The 20,207-nt window shown below is 38.8% G+C and overlaps 2 protein-coding genes across 6 annotated transcripts in view; one reads left to right on the forward strand and one right to left on the reverse strand.

The window, feature by feature from the left end:
- CRIPT (CXXC repeat containing interactor of PDZ3 domain) lies at window positions 1-6,928 on the reverse strand. 4 transcript variants are annotated; one of them, XR_015283624.1, is made up of 5 exons: window positions 6,854-6,928; window positions 5,920-5,985; window positions 5,445-5,499; window positions 3,765-4,794; window positions 1-2,266 (listed from the first exon to the last, which is right to left on the reverse strand). XR_015283624.1 is itself a non-coding variant. In XM_023924509.2 (5 exons), the coding sequence occupies exons 1-5, from the start codon at window positions 6,867-6,869 to the stop codon at window positions 407-409; spliced, it is 306 nt and encodes a 101-aa protein (XP_023780277.1). In that variant the 5' UTR covers window positions 6,870-6,928; the 3' UTR covers window positions 1-406. The 4 variants fall into 4 exon arrangements, 3 of the variants coding, with proteins under 3 accessions (XP_023780277.1, XP_023780276.2, XP_086734511.1); XM_023924509.2 differs by having other exon boundaries at window positions 1-471; window positions 4,691-4,794; XM_023924508.2 differs by having other exon boundaries at window positions 1-3,503; window positions 4,691-4,794.
- Window positions 6,868-20,207, forward strand: part of PIGF (phosphatidylinositol glycan anchor biosynthesis class F) — a 25,499-nt gene continuing 12,159 nt past the window's right edge. For both annotated transcript variants that reach the window (XM_023924507.2, XM_023924505.2), the window contains exons 1-5: window positions 6,868-6,971; window positions 7,170-7,416; window positions 8,969-9,060; window positions 9,840-9,956; window positions 14,389-14,497. In XM_023924507.2, coding sequence (XP_023780275.2) covers window positions 6,868-6,971; window positions 7,170-7,416; window positions 8,969-9,060; window positions 9,840-9,956; window positions 14,389-14,497 — 669 coding nt within the window. The remainder of the gene's footprint in view (window positions 6,972-7,169; window positions 7,417-8,968; window positions 9,061-9,839; window positions 9,957-14,388; window positions 14,498-20,207) is intronic.

A 20,207-nucleotide genomic window follows, 5' to 3' on the forward strand; every position in this document is an offset into this window, starting at 1 on the left:
TAAATGAAGATACTTTAATAAGGTGATGCAAGTTCAGATTTTACACATCTACAAAACATTACCACAAGATAACCAGAAGACTTGTGATAGGGGAAAAGTATTCATCTCCAAGATCCGTGTTCTGAGGGTAACATAGTTTCAACCTATCCCCTCAGATCCTCTCCTTCCCTTTGAACGGTTTCAGTTTCAATGGCTGAAAGCCATTACCTTCAAATACCAGTTAATATTAGTGCTAAAACAACAATAAGGAAATATTATGTACATTTTAGGCAATCAGACTGTCTTTACTTCTTATTCCAAGTAAATGTACTATCTTCCAGAAAGTAATATTCACAAATTATTTTAGAGAAAAGTTACTGTACAAAGACACAGAAGCCAAAGTTCATAAAAAGACTAGTCAGTACTATTAGACAGATGTTTGCTTGTAGTTCTTCGTATCCAAGACCTTCTTGCCACACATTGAGCAGATGCCTATAAGCACACAAAGTGTGTAAATTACTTTAAAACCATTAAAATCTTTCCTAAAACACAAGATCTTTTTTAAAAAATTGTTCAAATGAGCCCTTATTGGCAATCTATCTGTTCTCAGACATGTTCTCAACAGATACTACAAATTTAGAAGTAATACTAATACAAATTAATATGTGCAGTGTGTGTGCAATCCTTCCACTAAGGAAAATAAGCTCTATTTTGAGAGCATGATCATTCACAATACTGCAAGAAAGCGTCTGTAAATGGCTGGAATGCCTGAAGAAAGCCAGAAAAGGCTCACTTCTGACAAAAAGGTAAAATTGGTGTATTGTTAATTGTTATAAGTCCTGTAGCCAAACAAGCCTGAGATGGACAGAAAGTAGCAGGGCTAAGAAAATACTGTCACCAACAAACTGACTGCTATATGGGGTATTACTGAGAAAGTTTAGAATACATTTTCATAGAATTAAGGTATTTTTAGAGCAGGAGCGAAAAACAACGAACACCAGGAATACTTAAGAGCTGAATGATGAACACTGATGTCCCACAGGACTTTGTCCTAAACTCTGAGAGTGTCAAGTCAAAAGACCAGAGCACCAAAATGTATACAAGTTTGGCAGAGGTTGTCTCAATCGTTTTCTCTCCTTTCAAAGCAGAAAGGTGCTAAGCCTTTTATCTGGTAGGACCACAACTCAATTTACACAAACATTCAGCAATAGACAAAAACATGCACCTACTCCTGCTTTCTCCAAATTGTGTGCTTTCATATATTGACATTATGACTGGACATGTGTCTAAAAGTCCATTAGGGAAGAGAACAGCAAGGAACATGCCACATCATTTACTCTGAAGACCAAAATTCAGCCCAGTAAATACTGACTTCAGGTCTAAACTGAGGATTAATTAACTTGAGAGTGCTTCTCAATTTCAGAGATATGCAACAGCTGAACAACTGAGCTGTATGACTGCATCTGCTTCAAGAAGTATGCCTTAATGATATATTTGATGGTCAGAGAAAGCACCTAAAGCACTTAGAAAGTTCTTAATGTTATGAACTTAATTTTATAACACGTTCAACCTGGAAGGATACACGAACAGACAAAGATCAAATCCTGAAGTGTTGTGGCATGTGTTTAATAGTTTGTTAATTTATGGTTGTACAGTTAATGGCTTGTTCTTATGTTCCCCCAGAGTTGGTTTGCACCCAAGATGTATCCTCCCCCATGCTGCCCAACATTGCAACCCAACCCCTTATTCTGAACCTTCCCTGCCTATCACTGTAACTGTACCCCTTCTTCCACACCCTTCCCTGTCAATCCCCAGTTGGGCCAATCCCTGATTGTACCACCCCTCTGGAAATCCCCAAATCCTGGAGGCCCCATTGGCCCATGTGACCTGTCCTCTCCTCCCCCTTATCCTTATTGGTTCCTGTCTTGTAAACCCCACCTTGTGGTCCTTGCCTGTTTGTCCCCCATTGGTTAAAAATTTATACCCAGCCCCTGAAACCTCCCTGTAGTTAATCCTGAGCACAGAGGTCTTTGTCCCTGATCCCTTCAGAGAATAGACCCATTACTGGAACCCATAGAGAAAGCCTCCTCCTCATCCTTTGCCTCTTCCATGTGCTGACAGCTTAACGTGCTGTAGAGCAGCAGCTCTAAGGTTCAGCTCCTGCTGCTTAATTCAGGAGCTGTTCCCCACACTTGGCGTGGTGCCTTGGTGGTGGTGAGCTAGCCTGGCACTCCAGCACTGCATCAGCTGGTGCCCAACATGGCATAGACTGCTCCAGAAAAGGTGTCTATGGAGACATGCACATAGTTTAATCTACTGAATTTGGGAACATGAGTAACGTTGGTCTGCCACGCCTCACAGCTTTTCAGCCCTTGGGGATTCACCCCGGATCCCAATGATGGGAATGGAGATTGACCAGAGTTTTGGGATCACTGTTAAAGACCAATTTTTGAGGAACAATGGTCCTCCCAGTGATCTCCATTCCCTGTGTGGGATTTTGAACTCGGTCAGACCTTGGCTAGACATTACCACTGAAGACCTAGCCCCGATCTTCAATCTATTGAAGGGGGGAGAGGGGCTTAGTTCCCCAAGGTCACTGACCCCAGAGGCAAGGAACTCAGAAACTATGGGAAAACCACTATCCGAGAGACAAGCACATCAGTGTAAACCAGATCTACCATTCAAATTCATTGTGTTGGGGAAGTTGCTACACCTCCATGGGCTGTTGTTTCAATGGGACCAGGACCAGAGGGACCCTCTCTTAATCACAGAATGGGTCTTCCTCAGTCACCAGCGCTCCAAAAGTATTACAAAAGCCGCAGGAATTGGTTGCTCAGCTGGTCAGGAAAGCTAGGGCAAGGCTTCGGGAACTGGCCAGATGTGATTTCTCATGCTTTCACTTACTGATCAACCTCTCTGAAGATTAAACATTTCCAGAGGGATGTTTGAGCAATTGTTAAGGGAGAATGAGACACTCCAGACTGCTCTACACAGTCACATGGGAGAGGTTTCAGTCCACGCCCCTGCTTACAAATTGTTTAATTACAAATTCTGTTTAATTCCTAAAGAGAAAAGGAGCAGGAGACCACTCAATGCCCTGTTTTCACAGATGCATCTGGAGGATCCCTGAAGTCAGTGATGACTTGGAAAGATCCTCAAACTCAGGAGTGGGAGACAGATGTTGAATATGTTGAAGGTTCTCCTCAAATAGCTGAGTTGGCTGCTGTTGTTAGGGCCTTTGTGAGGTTTCCCGAATTATTTAATTTGGTCACGGATTCAGTGTACGTTGCAGGGGTGGTAGCTAGAGCAGAAAATGCTTTATTGAAGGAGGTCTCAAATCAACATCTCCTTGAGTTGCTTTCAAACTTAATCTATGCTGTCTCCCACCAAGAGCAACTCTTTTTCATAATGTAAGATCACATACTGATTTGCCTGGCCCGATAGCCAAAGGAAATCGAAGAGCGAATTCCCTCGCCGTACCCGCTGAGATGGCAAGGCTTCCTGATCTCTTCCACCAGGCAAAGCTGAGCCACCAAAAATACCATCAGAATGTACCCGGGCTGATCCTCCAATTCCATCTGAGGCGGGATCAGGCCTGGGCAATTGTGGCCCTGTGTCCTAATTGTCAGAAAACAGCCATGCCATCATTGGGATCCAGGGTGAATCCCCAAGGGCTGGAAAGCTGTGAGGCATGGCAGACAGATGTTATTCGTGTTCCCAGATTTGGTAGATTAAAGTATGTGCATGTCTCCATAGACACCTTTTCTGGGACAGTCTGCCTCTGCCCATGCAGGAGAATGCAGAGCATGCAAAGCTGAAGCCCACCCAAACTAGACATAAATTTAAGAGTACAAGGTTCTACCATGTGGGGTTCAGGCAGCCATCTGGGGAGGACCTAGCAGGCAACATACACCACTGACTTGGTGACACAGCACGTATTATTGAACAATTAATTCCATAAACAAAGCTTACTACTGGTTAGCTGCAGCTCTACATCTAAAAATCAGTTCATTTCATGTGCTATAAGAATTCATTGGCATTAAATCATGTAACTGACTTCATGGTGGTTTTTTTTCCATCCAGGAATTTTAGATGTAGCTATTATAAAAATGGGAGGAGAAGGGACCATAAAAGGGACTGCAACAAGCAATTGAGTTTTACAACACCTGGGTTTTTTTAAATTAAGGAAAATCAAACATATTAGATGAAAGTTCTCTATGTCAAGATTAAGCTTAGAGTTATTTTTCCAAATGTACTGCTTCAGATACTGGAAACATTCTAAAAGCAGCAGAAATACAGAATGACAAAGATTTAAAAGAATCTCCTTCAGTCTCTAGTCCTGCCCCACTCAAAACAGCCAACTTGGATAAGGCTGACTCAGGACTGTTCCAGTCATGCTCTGAATACCTCCTGTAAAGATTCCACATCCTCTGATGGTACTTGTTACTAGAATATTTGATCACTCCCAGACTGAAAAATTGCTTTCCTTGTAATGTAATCTTCTACATTGTAACCTGTGTACTCCAATTTCTTATTCTATTACTATGTACCTAAGAGACTGACTTCATGTCTCCTCTGCCTGCCTATCAGTAGTTGAAGACAGCAATTAAATCTCATTTTAGCCCTCTCTTCATAAATACAAATTCAAGTGTTGTACCTCCTCTCTCGTTCCAAACCAAACTGGGGCATTTTGGCACAAAGTGAAACTCACCTTTTTTATAGGCACATCCTTGACAATAGTGGGACCCTGGCTGATGGACAGAACTCTTACAAATCCGACATATTGCAAATTTGTTCTTTCCATAAGGGTCAAACCTGGGAAAAAGGAAAACTATTTTATTTATACACCTTGAAATGAAGTAATTTTTCTGCCTTATCCTAAAAAGTCTAAGCCAGAGGGTGCAGTAGGAAACTCCAGCAAAAACTGTAATTTAGAAAATGGACATATAAGAATTATTTCAAATAGGCTATGCAAAGTATGCAGAAAAGCTCCCACTCTCCCCATGAAGAGACATTTCTTCCATCATGGACAACAACTTCGCAAATGCAGAACTAAAAATATTTATTTTTATGAAGATACTACATGACTTTGAACTTAAACACCTTCCAGCAGCATCTTGTGCCCCTGCAAACAGAAATTCCTGCAGACATGAAGGAAATGCTCAAGAGATTATCCTGGCAATATTAGCACAATAAATAAGTATTCTTGGGTTCTCTCCTACAAAAGCATCCAATCCTAGCAATTCCTGTGGGAACTTGCCCACGCTCTATGACTGAGCAGAAAGCACTCATGAAATATGCATGGACATATTTTTACCAACTAATCAAATACCATAATCCCTGTAATTTTAATTTATTAGGTGTATTCTGGACAATTTTGGAGTAGTTGCCCAGCTATACAGGAAACAGGCCTCAGTTAGTTTTCTAACTGATGTTCTTAGCCAAAATCAGTGTTAAGTACTAACCTTGCCTTCTTTGAGGTCAATGCCTTGTTTTCATTTAATTTGCGACCACCGCTTTCTACAAAAAAAAATAAATCGATAACTGAATAAATTTATCCGTTACAAGCATACTTTAAAAACCTTCATTTACAACTTTTACAGATACACAAACGAAGTCACAAAGAGAGATAAAATATTCAGCACAGCACTAAGGGACAGGGTAGCAGAACACTTTATACTCTCTTTAAATACTCTAGGTATTGTCCTCCCATGCAAGAAGCTGAAAACCAGAAAACAAAAACAGATAAATTCAATACTGAAGAATCCTGGACAAATAAATTCCCACTGCATTAAATCCACATGGGAGGGAAAGTACATGACTTAATATTTAACCTGATTAGTAATATAAAGTTTTGATCTTAAGATGGTAACATAGCTCAGGTGCCCAACTGGCTTTACAATACCTCAAAACCAAGTTGCTAAACCTTGCCGAGGTTACCTGTAGTGTTTCTTGCACCATCTTTCCATGTATCAGGAGTGATCACTGTTCCAAGCTTCTTCTCGCCTACATAGGGAAACATTACAAAGGGAAAAAACTCAGAAGCACAGAGTCACTCAGGTTGGAAAAGCCCTCTGAGTTGATTGCGTCCAACCTGTGACTGATCAACACCATGTAACTAGCCCACGGCACTGAGAGCCACAACTAGTCTTTCCTTACACACTTCCAGGGATGGTGACTCCACTGCCATCCTGGGCAGCCCATTCCCATATCTAATCTCCATGACTTGAAAGAAATTCTTCCACGTCCAAACTAAATGTCCCCTGGCCCAGTGTAAGACTATGTCCTCTTGTCCTGTTGCTTGCTGTCTGGGAGAAGAGGCTGATCTCTACCTGGCTACAATCTCCTGTCAGAGAGCTGAAGAGGGAGGGCATAAGGCCATCCCTGAGCCTCCTCCACTCCAGACTAAACAACCCACCACCCTCGGCCGCTCCTCATCAGAACCTTGTGCTCCAGACCCTCCACCAGCTTTGTTGCCCTTATTTGAACCGCTTCACCACCTCAGTGTCTTTTTTATGGTGAGGGACCCGGAACTGAACGCAGCACTCGAGATGCGGCCTCACCAGTGCCGAGTACAGCGGAACAGTCCCTTCCCCGGTCCTGCTGCTCACGCTATTGCTGATACAGGACAGAATCATTTAAACTATGCGTATTAATACGCTCTACAGGCGGAGAATGACAGCTCACACAGGAGAGAACGACAGCTCACACAGGGCCCTGACAGGAACCGCCACCCGCGGCCGGCCTTGAGTAGGCCAGGACCCCAGGCTGCTGCTCCGCCCAGGGCAGCCCGGGATACCTGCGAGCAGGGTCGGGCAGGGCCCGGCGGGTCGGCAGGATCCACCCCCCACCATCACCGTACCCACGTACTCACACTTGTCGCACACCATGGCGGCCCCTCCACAGCCACCGCCGCTTCCGGCACCGCCCCGGAAGTGCCGCCGGCCGGCCCCCGCTGCTTTCCGCTGCCGGGTGGCGCCGCGCGCTCCGCGGTAAGAGGCGCGGGTGGTGCCTGCGACCCGCGCGGGATTTGGTTTTTTTGAACAAACGCCATTTCCTGCCCCAAAATCCTCATCTTCGTCCCCAGCCTGGCCCCAGAGCCCTGCTCTGCGCGTTGCGGCTGGGGAAGATGCTGCCCGGCGGCGTTGCTACCGTGTGTCGGTGACGGGCCGGGACTCGGTGTCTTGCAGGTGCCGCTGCCCGGGCACCATGAGGGAGGCGGAAATCAGGAGGCTTCTGGCTGCCAACCTCCTTTGCGCTCTGTCCGTCGTCCTGGCCGCGGTTGTCCCGGCTTTCTTCCTGGACGGATTCAGTGTCCTGGGAACGCACCTCACGTGGCTGTGTGTTTGTTCTGTTTGTGTTGCTACCCTTAATATAATCTTGCATTTAGTCCTTAAACCAAATCAGTCTCCTAAGAGACGTTTCTTTGCTCACAAGGTAAGAATTTTTTTTTTAATTCATAAGTTGCTACCAGACAATACCGAGGGGAAGCAAATTCTCTGAAATAATCAAATGAGAAAGAAGACAATTTTTGATGGTGAATTCTTATTTTCCACTAGTGAGTTGAGTGTAGCAGCTTTTGAAACGAATTTTTAAAGTATTTTCATAACGTTAAACTTTCTCTACCTGTAAATAACCTGTTCAGGTGAGTGATTCTATGCTTTCCTGTTTCTTGTCAATGTAATGTTTTTTGTAGTCCCAAGAATTTGCATGGTGCTAAAACCTGGCAAAATTAAATGGCACAGAACTCATTTTGTAGTCCAGGCCTGGCTCATTCTGATAAGTGGATATACCAAGAAGAAATGTCATCACACGTTTCTCGTGTGTAGTTGTAAGTTTGTAATAAGAGAAAAAAAGAATTACAGAATCTGACACATAAGATACTGTGCTACATTTGAACAACTTAAAAAATCATATGGAAAAGCATTAAAATGCCTGCATTTCCTTCTATGATGAAATTTGCATACAGAAGAATCTAAAGTTGTGAGAAACTTTTTGTAGTTAGAGTTTGCAACGGGGAGCATTAAAGGTATGAATCCCTTTTGAGCAGAGTGATTTTGGAGCAGCACACGACTTGCCCCAGGGTTTTGAAGTCAGTTAGATAGTCTTGTACTCCTGACTTGCTGAGCCAGGCAGTATTTAGTGCTCTGAGGTGGTTCTTAAACATTTAAGTCATCAACCCTTTGAGCGTATCTTTGTATGCAAAGCTTCTGTTTAGTTTTGCTGACTGAGTAGGATGTGAAATGCACAAAACCATGATGGAAAACAAGTATTTTAACCATCCGTGATTTAGAAATGAAGCACACTTCATATTCTAGGTGAGATTTCATCCCAGGAAATAAATATAGAAAGGAATAAATAAAGAAAAATAAGGGTTCAAGGAAAGTTACGGATTTTGCATTGGTGACCTGATCAGAACAGACCTAACCAGAACTGTTTATCAAGTGTTTTGGCTTCTACATGATATAGTGAGTACCCAGAAACTTGTTTAAGTTCATAGAAAATTATGTGTTTTCCAGGCTATAGAAAGTTATGGATGTTTCTCAAATACATTCAGAATTTAAGATATAAAGTTCAAATTGTAGTTTTAGTTAATGTAATTTTTATTCTCTGTGTAGCAGACTTTTTTATATGGTATGTTTTTGTGCTTTGAAATTTTTTTTGTGAGAGTTGGCTTTTGATGAATGAATATGACAGTAAATCAGAAGTGTAAAAATATCCAATAAAATTACTTCTGATTATATTTTCTGAATGTTTGCCCTGTTTAATGGAATGCATGAAAAAAATTGTAGGTAGAGTGTAGTGTTTTTAAATTAATTATTTAAAGTATTAATAGATGGACAACTTTTTGAAATATGCCATGCTATTATAGTTTGCTGTGGCTGAAATTAAAAAGTAATTAGAGTACAATGCTGTTGATAAGATACAGACTTTGTTACTTATGTTTCATTTTGAAGCACTATTCTGATATTTCATTGCTTTTTTTTAGATATCCAGATTTCTAAAATGCTGTATATACTTTTTCATGTCTTGCATACTATTTCATGCGATTATTGTTCTTTATGGAGCACCTCTCATAGAGTAAGTCAGAAAACCCTCTCTTTCTCTAAACATTCTAAGGGGCAGCTCTCCTTGCAAATGTTGGTATAAGTACTTGTGCATTTTCTGGTGCACTGGAAGTTAAGGGATAAGTTCCTAGCTGGGGAAAGAATGGTGGCTGTTTTAGCTTTCTTTTGGTTTTGGATTGTTGTTCTGGTTTGTTTTTTATATTAAACATATAGCTCAAACATTTTTTGGAGTTTCATTTAGTCATTTTCCCTATAAGATTCTAAGCCACACATCTTGCATATCTTTCATCCTTTTGCTATTAGTGTTTTAACTATGATAAAAGTTTAAAGAAAGAAGTATGAAGCAACCTGGGTTTTGAGAGATGCACTAAATTGCTGACTAGCAATAGTATCATGTAGTTTGGTTTCTTGGTTGCTGTCGCAACATCAAACTGGAAAAATAAATGGAATAATGGAAGTAAATATCCAAGTATACTTCAATTTAGAACTAATGATCTATCTGAGGTACACCTGTGGTTTTTTAGAAATGCTGCAGGTATCAGGTATTTCAAAAAATTAATACATCTCACCCAAGATAACAGCAGAACTTTTTCCAGCTTCCTTTACTATTCTACAGAGAATAGTAGAGAAGAAAGAAGAAGAAATAAGAAGAAAATATTATATTCTTCTGTATGAAGTTTAAGAAAACACACATGCTTTCACAAATTGAGTTGAGGGGCTTTAAATCTTGGAACTTTTAGAACATTAGCAACTACCTCACTTAATTTAGTAATATTCTTTTTCTTTTTGTAGGTCAGTGACTGAGACATTTTTGTTTGCAGTTCTTCTGTCTACATTTACTACTTTGCAGTGCTTATGTTTGCTGGGACCAAACATACAGGCATGGATACGGGTATTTAGTAAAAATGGGTAAGTTCTAATCTAAAGTTTCTGATATTTCTCTGAATAGAAATGGTCAGAATTGATGTAAGCAATATATAATGGAATTTTTTGTAAGGAAAACTTCCTGAATGATGGGTGATTTTTGTATTTGTGATTACAGACATATGAAAGCTTTTCTGACAAAGAAGGATTTATTTGAAGACATTGATTGAGAAAAACAGCTCTTTCTTTTTGGTGTTCAGATGCTAAATCTCACTTTATATGCATTTGAAGGAAGTAAAGTTTCCAGCACATATTCTACTGGAATAAAACATTGTGCAATCCTGTATAATGGTTGTCAAATAAAGGGGAGACCTGACACTGAGCTGTACATGGAGAATCTTGCACGTGATCCAGTAGTACCTTTGTAAATACAGCTTTTAAAATAGGAATAGGAAGTCAAAAGAAGCACTGTTCTAAACTTTAATATAATGTTGAAAATAACACATGACTTACTGTGGTCTTAAGTTTGTAATCTTAACCTATACTCTTTTTTCAATTTCAAAGAAAGCTGTTTTGAGTGTCAAAGTTTTGAAGCATTAATATTTCAGGATTATGTTTAAAGTAAAACAAGCCTTCTAACTGCTTTTTCACCTGCCATTTTCTTGGCAGCCATGGCATTAGCATGTATCAAAGATAATGTATTTTTTAGAAGATTTCCATTTCTGCCTTTTTTCATTCCATCAATAATAGCATGTTGAAAGGCTGGGACAATGAAGCATAAAGAGGCTTTATATATGCTTGAGATTCAATGAGATTTTAGTATTCATTCTCTTTTAATAGTTCGTAATGGTGAAGTCTCATCTCAGAAGAAAGTGAAAAGTTGTATTACACTACTGACCTATTGAATTATTCTTGGTTTGTACTCCTATAGGGAAGGAAAAAGCTACACTTTAATACTACTTTCAAGTATTAAATTTTGGTTTATCTCTGTTCTCAAATTACTGAAAAATATCTTGAGTCCTTATTCAAGTAGTTTACACTTGTTCTTTTTCAGTGGAAGTGTAAATATACTGTAATAAAAGCAAGGAGTTATTTAGCCAAAATAAATCATTGCTGATTCACTTGGTCATCTCTGAAGGTTTTGCTGCTGGAAATAACAGCTGAATTGGAGTAACATGTTTGACAATATCAGCCAGTTTGTGCCAGGTAGAATTTGAATGCCTGTTGACTTCTTTCTTTTGTAGTCTAGATCTTAATGCAATTTCAGTGGAATCATTGCATAGGAAACAGTTTTCTTGTTTTTACGCTTTTGCTCTGAGGATTTGTTAGTAGTTCTCACTAGTGAGCCATGTGACATTATCTGAGTAAAATGCTTATTGTTAACAACGTTTGTTCATGCTTTGAGTGAATATAGACTAAAAAGAAATATTGTAGCATGTTTCTTTATGGATTGTAGAAAGCTGCTCATTTAAAAATAATCCTCTTTTTTTCATTTGACCTCATGAAATTGGAACATCTGAGGTCTGGGCATGAGATGAGTGATATATTATACATGATACATAATATATTAAAAGGTTGTCTGAGGTGGAACTGGTTAAATGGAAGAAATGGATGGTTAGGTAAAATTAACAGAGCTGCTTTCCTTGGAAGCAGAGTTTAGGGGATTGAATTGCACTACAACAGTAAGTTTGAAAGTCTGATTAAGTGTATAGCTTAATATGAAAAAAGAACGAGTTTTAAAAAAGTATCTGAGTGCAGTTTAGATTTTATGTGCACATAGAATGTGTGAGAATGTATGTGTATTCTACATCACAACCCTTCCATTCTTAGTTGGCTATAAATAGGGCCCTTTTCGCTAATTCTGCATTTGAAAAGGGGTGGGCCCACGCCAGCATCTCTGAGCTCCTTATTCTGACATCTAGAGTTGTGACTGATGTCAGTGTCATGACATTGATCATAAGCTGTCATGTGCTGCTGTGTGCAGTTAGAGAGAAGTAAAAGCTACAGAAAGGGTTATCAGCATTAATGGCAGCATGTGGCTGTTATTTAAATAGTGTTTCATTGACCTAGCTGAAACAGCCTCCTGCATAAAAGTCTTTAAGAAACCAGTTTTCAATTGCCTTTTTTTTCTTTTTTTTTTTCCCGCTCTCTCCTTTTGAAGACTCTTTATTTCAAGTCACTGCTCTGAGAAATGGTGTTGAAATTTCTGGTATAATAGCAAATATAATATGTTACAAGGGTAGAAAAGAGATTCTATTTGGATATTGCCAAAAAATAGTAAAAAACCATGATGTTAGGGCTCCTTCCTGTTTTCATTACGTCTATTTTATCACTTTGTTTGTGAACTGCATACTCTGTTACAGACTTGAATTGTCCCTTGTAAGTGTAGACATCATCACATACCGAGGACTGCTTAGTATTTAGTGCTGCTGCAGCCAAGAATTCTAAATGTTGTCTATGAGGAAACTGTCTCAGTAGATTATTTTATGTCAGCTAACTTCTTAATTCAAACATTATTGAAGGCTGAACTGAATGTATTGTATTAATAAATTATTTAAATTTCAATAATTGCTTTAGGCTTCTAAAGACCTTTCTGCCACTAGTGTTCATTTATTATCTTAAACATTGCTAGTTTTCTCTGCAGGATTATTTTAGTTTAAAATGAAAGAAACCTGGAAAATGCAAAGCTCATAAACATTGCTGCAGTCGTTAGTCTCATGCAAATGAGGAGTTTATGTGGTGGTTTAAAAAAGAAAAGTGAGCAATGGGAACATTGCTCCTTCAGGATAATGCTGGAGGATAAGTCAGGTTGTCTATGAGTAGCCACTCCATGCTGCAGAGGGATTCAATTCGCAGCTGAAATAGTTGTCAAACTGCCAATGGCTGTTTTTCACTTGGGCACACCGTGCCTTGTTAATTCTGTTGTTTTGCATTTGGGCTCAGTCTGGTATCTCCATATGGTACAGCAGTCTCTGGTGAATCTGTCACACACACAAGATATCTTGTGAGGTATAACTGTACCTCAGTCAGTCCTTGGTGTATTCTGTTGTCTCTTCAGCTGCTTTAAGGCTGTAGTGAATATCCTCTTCCTTGTTCTGCCTAAGAGCTCTCTGCTCAGTTATTCAGCTTCTGAAAATAATTCACAAGAATTTTCTGAGTGGAGGCTCCTAAACAGTTTTACAGTTGCATCAGGACTTTTCAAGAAAAGAATCTCACAGTGGTAGAATTGTGGAGTATTTTTAATTAAAGGAATCATGGTATTGTAGAAGAAAGTTCTACTCAAAATGTCAACCTTGCACTGTCATTACTTTTTCTTTTACTTCTATTTCTGCAAACACTGAAAAATTTTTGCTTTAAATTTGTGAGCTGTTTGGTCAATAGCAAGTGCAGCAGTGTGTACTCAGAAGTAAAGAAATTTTATTCTTTCCAAAACCAAGTGTTCATGTCATGCAACCTAAACAGCACATGCAAAGTTCGGAGTTTACTGCCCAACTATTTTTTCGAGCCATAAAAACGCCTGTATATTTTCCTCTGTTAGCTGAAGCTAGGTGTACATTTATAGTCTGAGATGTAGCAAACTTAAAACTCAGATCTCCTGCTGTACTGATTGAAGCAGTGATTCTAGCCTGCTTCTCCTGTCTTTAAACTGTGCCGTACTGTGTTCTGAACTTCTGTTGCTCATTTCTTAATTGGTACCAAGTACCCAAATGCTCATGGCCTGAGCAAAGCAGAGCAGTCAGTTGGTACGCTGATGATAGTAAGCACTCATCTGTTAAACAGAAATCCAAATTTACAAAAACTTTTTGAAATCAGTAGTGGCAGAAGGCTATAAACAGAACTGAATTAATTTAACATCTCTTACAATGTGTGCCATGACTGCTAGTGTGAGAGTTCTTCAGTGTGCAAAAAATTCGTCCTGCAGCCGGCATACTTGAAGTTGGATGCACTGCTATCAAAGGGCTCCAATGTGCAGTTACATTTACCTGCAGTGTTTCTTTCCAGTTGATGGAAACTTGTTTTGAAATATTCTCATAGTGGACTTCTGTGTTAAATTTTGAGTTGTTGTAGTCATCAAATATGTCTACACCACAGAGTCCTTTGCGACTGTGCTTGTGCTTTTCTGCCTCTCTCTCCAATGCACACAGTTATCAAGATAGATTTATTTGCTCAGTCTAGCAGTGTTTCAAGCTTAACAGGAGTATTTCCAGGTAACATAAATTAGCTTTTGCAGTAAACATCTCAAAAAAAAAAAAAATCCTGAAAGTGTGGTATAAAAGGATTGTAATTATAGCTAAAATATGCAACTTAGATTTTACTACTAGCTTGTATGTTTTAGGAGAAACCTGCATGCTATTATCAAATATATGTGAAATTTTATATCTGTTCATAGCCTCAAAACTTCTGGGAGGAATCTGATCCAACTCTCTTCCATGGTAACTTCTGCTGTTGTTAAAAACTTATAACACACTTTTTACAGAGCTGTGTCCATCTGGGAGAGCAGTCTACAGATTACTTCCATGTGCAGTCTACTTGGAGCTTGGTTTGGAGCATTTCCTATTCCTCTTGACTGGGATCGACCTTGGCAGGTTAGTATGTACACCCTTACTATAAATGTATAAAATATTAATTTTCTGGAGATGCACACTACATAAAATTGCTCTGAAGCTGTTCAGGTGTATTGCACTTGATCATATGCTGTTCCTACAGAGTTACACCAAACTTTTAAAAACTCATTGTAAACATCTGTGTATAGGGTGTAAGGAAGTAAAATGCATTATTTTTACTTGCAGTTTAAATAGGTTCTTTGTTACATACTTGTGAGTATCTGTTGCATGCAAATTTTATAATGAAATAGAGCTCTAATGATTTGGGTAAGAAACTAGACAAGCTGGAGGAGAAATGTGAAATGATGAAGATGGCTTCAAGTTCGCCTTCAGTAGTAGCTTTTATTGTTCACAGGTAGGGAAAGAAAGATGCTTTCCTGATGTTTTAGCTCCCCTCTGTCTTCCATAAAAGCACTTAACAGAAGGTATTTTAAATGGATTTAGATCGGTTTGTGAAATGGTGTAGCCAAAGCACTGTACTAAACACTTCTGATTTCAAAGGAAGGCAAGCATTAGCTTTTTAGTTGAACAAGAAAAAACATGAAGCTGGCATTGAAGATTCTATCTTTATAAATTCAAATGCTTATGCTATTTTCTTACTATGTTTTTTGGCATGGAGAAATGCTTAAATTAAATGTAACTGAAGTCTGCAATTGCCAAAAAATTATGGCACTAGTAACAACGTTTTCCTACATGTGCTCAGTAGAGGTTTTCTTTCATCTGGTTACCAAACTTAATACATTTTTAACTGAGTTGTGTCTACCAGGCCTGTTCTTAAGCAGATTGTTTTGGAGATTTCTTCCAGAAATCAGTGTAACAGGCAGCACAGTTTCCTCTGTGATATTATAGACGTGCTGTGGCTTATAGCTGCACTTAAATGGATTTTAAAAGTAGCATGTCTCATCTGGCAGGTTTGTTTTATTCCCAAAATCTCAGACTTTGCTAATATGCTGTGTATAAAACCTCCACCTTTTATGCACCAATGATATGAGGAAAACTTAGGTCAGGGGGCTCTGATTAACAAAATGAAGACACTAGTACCTGAAGACGGATACTTAGGTAAAGTAAATTTTTAGCTTTTTGTCCGTTTCCACATCTTCCAATAGCAGGAGACACAAGTTTGATAATGATCTGAAAACTTTCTCTGTTTGAAAACTCTTCCAAGTTAATAAATACCAAACATGACTGCAAATTTAACTCTATAATCTACACTTAAACATCTGAAACTATACTTACTATCTGACTCCTCAGAACAGCAAAGCATCTGCAGAAACTTCAGATACCCAAACTTGTCACTGACTGTTTCTGGGTGTGAATGCTTTCCAGTGCTCCCTGTGTGTCTGCAATTTCCCTTTTCCTTCACCATCTCCACCCTCATTTCTGACATACTCCTATACCAAGGTTAGCAGGAGAGAGTTTATGACTCTCAAGTTCTACATCAAAGCAATTTTCTTTTGATTAGTTCTAGAGCACTTGCTGCTGTTCTTTCCCTTCTGCTCATTTTTCCCATCCTCACATCTCCATCTTACACCTTGTAGAGTTTTAAATAGTGGGGTGGGGGAAGAAATTTTTTGTTCCATTTTGATTTTGACCTGTTAGATCATTAATGATGTGGGTAGTTCAAGAGCAGCCGTAGAGAAGTTTGCTTATCAGTTCTCAGGCTGCCGCTCCAACAGTCTTTGAAAACTGCAGTTTTAACTGCTAATTTAAGATCTGCTGTATTAGGGGAGATGAAAGAAGTCTTTGTTAAAATGTAATGTAGTTTTTACAAGTCCAGTTGTTTCAGCAAAGTAACACAGTGAAGCCCCAAAATTGTAACAGATATTCAAGGCAGAAATCAACCTCTTTAAAATAGCTTGTCAAGGATCCTGCTCACAACTCTCAGAAGTTTTCAATCACCTATTAATAACCTAATATTTTTGTGAAAGGTGATCTCTTGAATATTGGTCACCAAACCATAGAAGTGGTGGCAGTGTCTCGGCCATGTATTTTCAGTATTTGCCCAGGAAACACTGTTTCCCAGCTTGCCCAGCTCAGCCAAGCTGAGATAAATTGTGAATCAGGTTCTGGGCAAACCAAACCTCATACAACAGCTGATGTCTTTTGTCTTCCTACTGAACAGGATGGATTTAGCAACCCAGGTATTGCATGTAGTAGCTGCATGGCTGTCTCAGACGTTTTGAGAACTAAGAGGCATTTCTGTTCTTCAGAAGTCCACTGGTCACTGGCACAAAGCTCCTTTTCCCAAGAGTATTCCTTTTGCTACCTGATGTCAGGTGATTACAGAAACTCATAGTAAATTCTTTCACTGTAACAATAAAAGAGAAGAGGTGCTTTCTGTGTTGTCGTCAACCTCAGCCAGGGGAAAGAAGAATGATCCTCATAAGAGTCTGCTGTTGTTAGAGATCTGTTTAGTTTGGGTAGAAGAGCTTCAGTGCCAATGGCGCTTGAGTGACCTAACCACTGACTTACTGAACATAAAAATACCTGTGCATAATACAGCTGCAGGATTAATGATATTTTTAATCTCCTCCAAATACAAGGACTAGGAGTGTTTTGCATAGACCTGAAGTTTGCACTGAACTCTGTATGCGAACTCCAGCTGGTATGTTTAAGGGAACGCCTGCAGATTTAAGTCTCGAGCAAGGTCAGAAAGAAATCATGTAGATCTTAATGTAGACTTAAAAGTAATCAGAACCCAGTCAAAACTAAATTACTTCTAGACATCTGCATGAGTAAAGTATTAAGCTGTTGTGCTTCTGACATCAGCTGTTTCTCGTATTAGCCTAAAAGCAGAGAGCTTGAGGATTACAATTTTGGATTTACCCTTTTCCTATCCAAAAATGGATTCAAATGGAACAGCTTAGTCTTTGAACCTCAAGACCAGCTTTTGAGATAAAAAGGTTTCATTAGTGATTGTTTTCCTTTTTGTATTTTAGCCTTTGTGCTGTAAACAAATTTTTTTTTTCATCTGTAGTGGAAATGGTTCTGCTTTAAAGCAGAAAATGGGATTTAAGTGTTACTACTTGGGGAAGACTAAAGTGGTATTATTATTTTAGGGAGCAGTGTTAAGGCCTGTAAGCCTGTTTATTGCAAAATCTGGTTCTGATGTTTGTATTGATTATAGCTTGTATTTGTGGTTTAACAACATGCAATGGAAACACAGCTGCATTGCCACCTGTAACTTCAGACAATTCATTATTGGCAGACTGTCACAGACAAGGTAAAATTGGTACTACAAGAACTGGATGGATCAGCAATAGTTGAGAAATACCATGTGATAAAGCAAACCAAAGGATTGTTGCTTCTTCCCTTGGGCTCTGTTGGTAGCCAGGAATGTCAAAAATTGTCAAAACTGTAAAATATCCAGCTGGTACAGAAATGTGTTGTGAGTTTGGGATGAAAAATGCTATTGCTATTGATTTAGCTTTGTTAGAACAATATAATACGGGACAAGGTTTACAGAAAAAGTCACTGTGTCTTGAACTGGCATATTTTTCCACTTAATTGGGATTTAGCACTTAATCAAATCTGGTGTCTACACTTTAAACTGTATACAGTTTAAGAGTGTCTACAGTCAATTTTTAAATTGACAAATCATTCAGAAAGGGAGAATGTAAAGCTACTTCTGTGGAGTCTGGTTTGCTCATAGAAATGGCTTCAAATGAAAATGGTCTGTAGTCACTTACCTAAAGCAAACAAGAGGTTGGAGAGAGTACTGAGAATCCCGGGACGGTATTAAATAAAGCTGTCTGAACTATTCTGTAAGATATTTGTCTGAATTTCCACACTCATACATGTGACAGCTCTTCTGCTATCACTTTTCTGCTTTGTGTCCTTCAAAGAAAAAAACACGTTGGTTTCATTTTTGTTAATCTGTTTCCCTGCCCTTGGCAGTCTGTTTTGGGTCTAACATATTTTCCTGCAAACTTAATAGAAGAACTGAAAAATTACCTGGTATGAGATGTATCAGTAGAAGCTGAGAAGTCTTTTGTACCTGATCTGACCTGGATCGTACCTGGTCAGAAAATCAGATGTCAGCATCCTATGTATCTTTCACTAGAATTTGTTTTACCTTAAAAGTTCTTTAGGGCTCTGTGGAGTAAACCTGATGATGAATTTTGTAACAAGAGTTCCAATTCATGTGCTAATGACTAACGCACAAATTCTGCTTCATCCTGACTTATTTACAGACCGAAGGAAACATATTGCTTCTTTATACATACATCTTGTGACACGCAACAAAACTGAGATAAATACAGATGTCTCAGAAAATCTTCACTTTATTTTTCATGTTTATGTTTGAAAAATATTTCATACAGGGGATATTCAGATTAGTGTGCCTCTCTACTCTTAAAAAGAATTGCACTTTTTAAGCAAACAGCAACTTTTGTACTAAATATTACTTAATTAACAGGAACAGAATATTGTTTCAGAAATAAATTAACATTAATTATCTAAATAATGTTTGAGGATTAAAATGAAAAATATATAAAGCATTTCTGTTAGAAGTATAAAATACAGTGCTGAAAGTCAGTTTGTGTCCTATGATTCATTTTTTTTCATTATTCTGATGTTGTTCTTAAAGCAAGTTTTAAGCATGCCATGTACACTACTCCTCTTCTAGCTTTAAGAAAAATTTTGTAACTATACAAAACAGTTGGTCAGGGACACCTAGTCTATTGTTATTTCTGGTTGTAGGTCTGTAGAATTCTGTCTGTCTCAGACAAAGGTAAAGATAATTGCCTTACAGGAATGCAGGTTAGGTCAATAGTTACATTTCTATATTAAAAACAAAAAAAATCCCCAACTTTTTGTTCTGACAGGCATGTTTCAATTAAACTGGAAGACTAATCTTGCCAGTGTTTTGAGATAGTTATCTTATTTTTCAGCAATTTTTAAAACAGTTTGCAGCACTTAATTGTGATGATTTAAATAAGGCTGTTCTAGGCAATTTAGACTTGTACATCCATCTCCTGTTGCCTCTAGGCCTCTGAAGCACAGTGGGTATGTAAGGGTTACAGTTAGCTAGGCTAGTTCTACAAAGAAATAGAAAACAACTTCTTTTGATACAGTTGCTTAGTTTTTCCAGATAGCCTTTTTCCAAGTTGATGGTGTACTTTTAATAACCACACGTGATCAGGATCCTGGTTTCACAAGTCACTGAGAAGTGGAACTTTAAAAGACACCACCACTGAAACAGAACAGGATGATGTAGGACTTACTAGGTACATCCTCTCTCTACTCAGCCTGAGGAAATTAGTTGCAGAACAACACAGAATAGTTAAAGACCACAACTTTATCAGCACACTATATGTGGTGGAACTATTATTCCAGACACAGCATTTGCCACTGACAACAAATGGATTTAGCTCACTGAAGAGTTCCTGGGTTTCTTGCATGTTTTGATGACAGACTTCTAAATCACATCTCTGCGTTTGTTATGTGCATGCCCTCCATACATCTGGGGGATGTTTGTAGCATAATTTTGATCTGTAGTACCTGTTGCTAGTGGTAAAAAGTGACTTGGAAACAATATTCTACAGCATTATCATTATGTAGAAGTAAAATTGCTATTTTCCTACTTCATAGTGGATACTGCAAACATAATAGGTAGTGCTGATATAGCTCACCTGAGTTGTCTGACTGCTATGTAATTTAGCCGCTATGACTGTAAATATTAGCCTTGGAT

This window comes from Cyanistes caeruleus, chromosome 2, assembly GCF_971803275.1.
Source record: "Cyanistes caeruleus chromosome 2, bCyaCae1.hap1.1, whole genome shotgun sequence".
Lineage (NCBI taxonomy): Eukaryota > Metazoa > Chordata > Aves > Passeriformes > Paridae > Cyanistes > Cyanistes caeruleus.